This window comes from Mizuhopecten yessoensis, unplaced genomic scaffold (genome assembly GCF_002113885.1).
Source record: "Mizuhopecten yessoensis strain PY_sf001 unplaced genomic scaffold, ASM211388v2 scaffold11039, whole genome shotgun sequence".
Lineage (NCBI taxonomy): Eukaryota > Metazoa > Mollusca > Bivalvia > Pectinida > Pectinidae > Mizuhopecten > Mizuhopecten yessoensis.
This window is the reverse complement of record NW_018408848.1, coordinates 1-7,200: the sequence shown is the minus strand read 5'-3', so window position 1 is coordinate 7,200 and position 7,200 is coordinate 1. Positions and strand designations below refer to the sequence as shown.

The following is a 7,200-nucleotide window of genomic DNA, read 5'->3' as shown; positions in this document are numbered from 1 at the left end:
TGATTCTATATTCTCTGTTCTCATCATTAGCCATATATTTCTATCTAATCCTGAAGAGAATGATACTGAAGTTTGGTTTTTGTTAACAGTCAATTGGTGGTTTTTTTGTGTTTTCCTGAGATATATAGTTCTGCATTATTTCTGATGAAAGTCAATTTCTGTTTCACAAAATGCCAGGTAAAAATTCACTCGGACACTTTTAAGCAAAAAATAGATATTTAAGTCAGAATATTTGGTCTAGATTACAGGGAGGAAGGGATATCAACTTTGTCCAAACAAATTACCTTGACTCATTAATTAAGGTCACAGTGGTCAAATGTTCAAATCTTCAGCTGATTTCTTCTAACAAAACACGAGTCTTTAAGCCAGGATATTTTAGGGGTGATGGGATAACACATTTGTTTAAATATATTACATTTAACGATTTTCATTGTCTCAGAAGGTCAATTGTGTTTTAATCCTCAAATAACTTGTATTGAACCTTCATAACAGTTGTATTGGATCTGTTTTACACACCAGTATCCGGAAATACTGAACAGGAGCAGGCACACATATCACACACAGTCAAATATATTGTATCACAATTGTGGAAAAATTAGTGGACGTTTTTGGAAAATTAATTTTGACAATGATCTTTATTTCAGTTTATCTAACTTTTACTTTAAGACTGATCAATAGTGTACATGTCTGTGAAATTTTCAGTAGGAATGACATTATTGAAGGTATTTGATGATACATATAATCGTTTACACTGAGTACTTTTGGTAACATTTAACTTGTATTACCTATAAATGTTTTCGGTATTATCTTAAACTGTTTAAATAGGAACAATTGATGACACCTACTGAAGACTTGTGTGTAATACAGATTCAAAGGACCTTGTACAATTTGCCCAAATCCTACATTGCTAGGATCGGGGTTGCCATTTGTTGGCACAAAATAGCAGGGAGTCAGCAAAATAACCTGGGGGACTCTTTTCTGTGTATGCATAAATTGAAAACATAGTAAAACATTGAAATATCTTGTAGTAATATTTTCTTATCAGTTCATTATAAGTCCTCCAACAGTTCCGTGACCTATGACTTGACCTTTGACATTTACTTTTCAAAATGTTTTTCTGGGGCACAAATATATCTTCTATAATTTTTCACCTGGAGTAACCAGATTTGGTGAAAAATGACATTTTGGGATGGCAGAATGCAAGAATTAGGTCACTGCGACCCATGACTTTACCTTTGACCTTAACTTTTGAAAAAGTTTGTCTGGTACATATCTTTTGTACTATTTCACCTACAGTAACCAGATTTGGTGTACAAGGACATCTTGGGATGGCAGAGTGCAGAGTACAAGAAGAAGGTCACTGTGACCTATGACTTGACCTTTGACCTTTACTTTTGTAAATGTCTGTCGGGGCATATCTTTTATACTATTTCAGCTGGAGTAACCAGTTTTGGTGTACAAGGACATCTTGGAATGGCGTAGAGCAGAGTGCAAGAAGAAGATCACTGTGACTTATGACTTGACCTTTGACCTTTACTTTTGTAAAAGTTTTTCTGGGGCATATCTTCTAGACTATTTCACCTTGAGTATCCAGATTTGTTCCTGGTTATTTGTGCCTGCCCCGGTCCATTGTATACCCGATGTGTAGTATGCTATAAAGTTAAGTGATACAGGCCTGATGGGCCCCCTTCTTTCATAAAAGACTTCAATATGTATACGAAAATCATGCCGATATGGAAATAAAGGTATAAAGCATGCATTCATTTAATGTATCAATGACAGCCTAAATATTCCCCAGACGACTGTGTCGTGATACATAGTGATGTAAAATGGAGTACATAAAGAGGTCAATTGATGTTGGCCTTTATAGTATCACAGTTACTGTATTCACAGGAGTCGTTTAGCATTTTCTTTATGATTAGAAAGTAGACAGAGACTAAAATGCTGTACATGACATGTCAGGAGTGCATGAACGCATAAACCTGGCAATGAGAAACAATTATACAATCCGATCAGGTTTAAACACAGTGGTGTATAAATGAACACAATGGTATTTTTTCGGTAGGTAAACGGATTGTATATAGATTAAAATAATTCTGTCAGAACATCCATATAAACGAAATCAGTTCAAACAGTAACAGTAGCCTGTTCATGAATTCAAAATAATGTTTTCACGTTATGATAGCCATATTTAAACCTTAACTCAATTTTCGGTTAAATGCCACCAAAGGGGAGGGGGTACATTTTTATGGAATGTGAATGTAACCGTTCATACAGGCATGGACATTGAGAAAATGCTGTCCAAACCTTAAACGACTAATAGGTACATTTATAAGTGTATTTTCGAAGTATAATGTGAGTTAAAATAAAGATTGATCGATTTAAATGGAAACATTTATACTAAGTAGTTAACATAAGAGATAATTGAAAGGAAACAGTGCTTTAATGCAAAACGTCCGAGTTTATATTCCTGTCCGAGATTACAAGGACTACCCCTAATTTGCGCTCTAATTTTCTCTTAAATGTGATGCTGTACATACCCCCACCAAAGCGGTTGCTGCACTGATATACAGCCGTTCCACAGAACGCGTCACACACCTATATCTAGCGATTTAACAAATGTAACTTTGGGCAACACAGCGACTTTTCTCATGAAATATTCACCTCTAAACGGTATTTTAGAACTTAATGTCGCATCAAAACTGAAACGAGGAAAAGATCTGCTTATGAAACATGCGTATTTCAATAAATAAAAAAATAACGACAGAAACATTCCTTCTGTGAAGGTCGTGATGTTCGCCATCGGTTAATGATAAACGTTTAGTTGTTTCCACCGCCATATTGCTTTGTATCACAAATAAGATCACAGACATACCTGATGTAACCAAACATGCAGTTTGTGTATTACAGAAAAAGCAGAAATACATATTTTCAAATCAAATGATATTGAAAATAGAGAGAAAGAAGAACAAGGTTCTCTAATAGCAGCTGCTGCATATGTCGTTGCCTAGTTTGATGTGAATGCCGCCTCTTTTTCACACAGACAGGGGAGTGTAGCGGCACAGCTATTGTCATTCCACGCCCCGAAGCTGTAGTCCATACAATCCTCAACCCCTGGTTGACCATTACTGTCTGCATGTTCCACGTGTCCACCCCGCCAGTCCTGTAACGCCACTTTCTCCCCAGTCACCCACAGCCACACCCCTTCACTGAGATGATCTGTCGCACCCAGCCATGTGTATTTATCCATGTTCAGTCCAGATTTCGCCTTTGACATGTCAATAAAACCCTTAACGAAGTCATCTTCCTCCATGGTTTCAATGGCAACAAGATGTCCTCCAAATCTCTCACAGGTGGTCCTAGCGTCGTCCCATGTTTGTCGAAACATGTAAAAGAAATAACAGGAATCGTTGTGTAATGTCCACCCGTTTGGACACATACTGATCTTTGTCAAAGCCATGCAGCTACAGTCGGAATTCTCCTGCAGCGCTCTCAGCTCAGAGGTCAGGTCTTGCATCCTGCCCTGATCGATGAGTGACCACCAGCTGTTCCCGCAGTGTTTCTACCTCATGGTCTAGTACCTCCTGGTTTCCTGTTTCTCCTGTCAAGAATGCAGAGGAGAACGCGATGCTCATCAGAAAACAAACTTGGCTAATATTCCGCAGAGCCATGACGGTGGCTGTTGTGTTGCCCCTTTTGTTCCTTCTTTCAACTCAACACACCACGACTAAAGGCATTCAGAAGACAGTTTGAGGTTTATATATAAATTCTTTGTGGACTAATATGTCACGGTTATCTTGGCTGACACGACAGGTATACGTTTGGTATTCCTATAAACCTGATACGTTTGGAATGTTAATACTCTGAAATTAATTTGTTTTTCATTTGCATCATAGATAAGTCGTTTATCACCATTTGGCTTGGTCGAATTATCTGTAAGGTTTACTCCAAAGTTCAGACACCTTACGGTGTAAACTTTAATCAGCCGTGATAAGTTTAGAAAGAAAAGAAAATCCAAACAAATAGGAATTTTATTAAAATGATTCCCTTAGTTTTCGTCAGTTCTCGTTTCCGGCGATGAGAAATGTGCCGACCTATTTGCATGTTTCTAACTTTGAAACATAAGCCTGCTGAGAGGTTTAATCAACAGTTTATAAAGCTGACCTGAATTTGTAAGTCTGAGCCCTGGTTATTGAGACTTTGTAGAACGTGTTGTTGGTCATCCAGCAATGCTACCCTTATCTAAAAGTTATTGATTTTATACTTTTTTAAATTTAGGGCATGCGAAGCAGACTGTAATGACAATTCTATGTTAACACGAAATTCTAAACTACAGAATTAATAGAGAAAAAATTAACATGGATACGTGGATATGAATCAAGCGTTCGCCTTAATCATATCTTAACCTACTCCCTCCCTAATCATATGTTGTTTCATTCCCTCCCTATTTATATGCTGTCTCATTCCCTCGTTAATCATATGTTGTCACATATATTTTTTTGAAATGTACTTATTCGCAGACGATACTAAGATATTTAAAATAATAACAAAGAAAGAGGACGAATACGCACTTCAGAAGGACCTGGACACCATGGGGACCTGGAGCAACACTTGGCTACTAAGGATGCACCCGGAAAAATGCAAACATATGCACGTCGGCCGATCTACAAAAACCATAGAAGGAACAACGGGATCGTATCAATTACTTGGGAACAATCTACAAAAAACAGACAAGGAAAAAGATATTGGCGTTACTGTAGACTCGGAATTGAGTTTTGAAAACCGTATCAGCGAAAAAGTAAAAAAGGCAAACCAAATTTTCGGACTGTTAAGAAGAACTTTTAATTTTATGAATTATACCACCTTTCTCCCGTTATACAAATGTTTAGTAAGATCACAACTTGACTATGCTAGTTCTGTTTGGGCACCGTATAAAGCAAAAGATATTGATAGAGTGGAAGCCGTGCAGCGCAGAGCAACTAGGAGTTTACCGGGGATGAAAAACTTAACATACCAAGAAAGACTACAAAAGCTGGAACTCCCAACACTATCATACAGAAGGGCTAGAGGGGATATGATTGAACTATATAAGATAATAAGCGGAATATACGACAGGGAATCCTGTAATTTTATTAAACTTTGGAAGGATGTAACAACGCGTCACAGCAGTAGGGGGAATTCAAAAATGATCTTCCCGCAACAATTCAAAACTACACTAAGGAAAAACAGCTTTGGTATTACAACTGTAAAAATGTGGAACGGTCTTCCCGAGGACGTTGTATCGGCACCAAATATAAACACTTTCAAGAATAGACTGGACAAAATAAGGAAAAATAAGGAAATCCTTTATAATTATAAGGCGACCATAGGTGGAAGTGAACTCTAATATTCAAACATGAGAACATATTACATGTAAAATAGAGGCCGGTGTAGAGGAACATATTGTTCCTGTACTGGAAAATAACTATAACTATAACTATAACTATCTTGTTAATCGTGTGTTGTCCCTCCCTCATCATACATTGGCCTTTTCGCTCTCTCATTATATATTGGCCTATTCTCTCCCTAATCATATATTGGCTATTCCCATCCCTCGTCATACATTGGCCTTTTCGCTCTCTCATTATATATTGGCCTATACTCTCCCTAATCATACATTGACTATCCCCTACCTCATCATACATTGGCCTTTTCGCTCTCTTATTATATATTGGCCTATTCTCTCCCTAATCATATATTGGCTATCCCCATCCCTCGTCATACATTGCCTTTCCCCTCCTTCATCATACATTGGCCTTTTCCGTCCCTCCCTATTTATTGGCCTATTCTCTCCCTAATCATATATTGGCTATTCCCATCCCTCGTCATACATTGACTATCCCCTCCTTCATCATACATTGGCCTTTTCCGTCCCTCACTATTTATTGGCCTATTCTCTCCCTAATCATATATTGGCTATTCCCATCCCTCGTCATACATTGACTATCCCCTCCTTCATCATACATTGGCCTTTTCCGTCCCTCACTATTTATTGGCCTATTCTCTCCCTAATCATATATTGGCTATTCCTTTGCTCGTAACGTGTTGGCCTATTTCATCTCTCCCCATGTTTTTTTCTAATTCCGTCGCTCATCACATGTTTGATGACATGCTAGACCTTTCCGTCGTTTGTTAGCCTATACCTTCAGTTATCATATATTGGCCTATTCCATCGCTTATTATATCTTATTCGTTGATTAATGTTTATAATATCTCTGAGTTATATTATACTTATTATCATAATATATATGTATAACAAGGAGCATAATTCTTAACACAAATCAGACGGGAGATTTATTTCTGCAGCTTCAGAAGAGGTCAATAGTTGTATTTTCAAAACAATGTTTCTTTTACGCAGTAAAATTACATGTTACCGTAGCACTAGGATAGCATTGGATTTTCGACAAATTACTTCGGAATGGTCGTGACTGCACGGTTAAGGATGTTCCCATAAGCTTATTGATGCCATTACAGTAGTACTTACTATAGTATTATATTTGTTCATGTATTGAGGTCAAAGATAAACTTTTACAGATTGTCGGGGTCAAAGGTCAACGTGAGCTGGTATGGTTGAAAATTAACACGTCTAACGTCTAACACTTTCAATATATATATATTGTTGGTCAATATTATTTATTTAATAAACTTGATATGAAGCCTCCTTGGAACCAGGTAACCAAATGTTACACATTGTATAAAGTAAGGACGATGTTCCCCTGGGAAGTGGAAGGCGGTGCCAAATATGGCAAGTGTTTACAGTTTTACTTTTAATGAGAATATTTTGCCATTAGTGCTTAATTATTCTGTTAAGTGATATAGACCCTTTGGGCCTATTGTTTGAAAACACTGACAGCTTTTGTATCATTTTAATGATCTTTACATCTAAAAAAAAACTTTGTCCCATAAGGAAATGTGTTCATCTTAAAAGGGTTATAATTGATGTTTGTTATCTGCAGGTTTATTGTCAATACACAATGATTCCACACTGCAAAGTACATATACATTACGCATACATAAATATTGATAAAAGTAGGGTTTCTGATCAATTGTGTCATATTGCTTTTAAAAAAATATGGATCTGATAATCGCCGCCACATGTGTCTGGATGAAACTGTGCGTGTGAGAAATGTGTATGGAAGGGGAAGGGGACAAAACCTAACG

General features: G+C 37.2%; 1 protein-coding gene across 1 annotated transcript; it reads right to left on the bottom strand.

The window, feature by feature from the left end:
* Nucleotides 1-2,883: 2,883 nt before the first annotated feature.
* On the bottom strand, nucleotides 2,884-3,604 carry LOC110464885 (C-type lectin domain family 10 member A-like). The gene has a single exon (XM_021520345.1). It carries the CDS (start codon nucleotides 3,515-3,517, stop codon nucleotides 3,008-3,010), a length of 510 nt encoding a protein of 169 aa, XP_021376020.1. The 5' UTR covers nucleotides 3,518-3,604; the 3' UTR covers nucleotides 2,884-3,007.
* Between the last annotated feature and the right edge of the window lie 3,596 nt (nucleotides 3,605-7,200).

What these genes read in the sequence shown, in the direction of transcription:
- LOC110464885 (XM_021520345.1), bottom strand. Translation starts at nt 3,517, where the DNA reads ATGCAAGACCTGACCTCTGAGCTGAGAGCGCTGCAGGAGAATTCCGAC.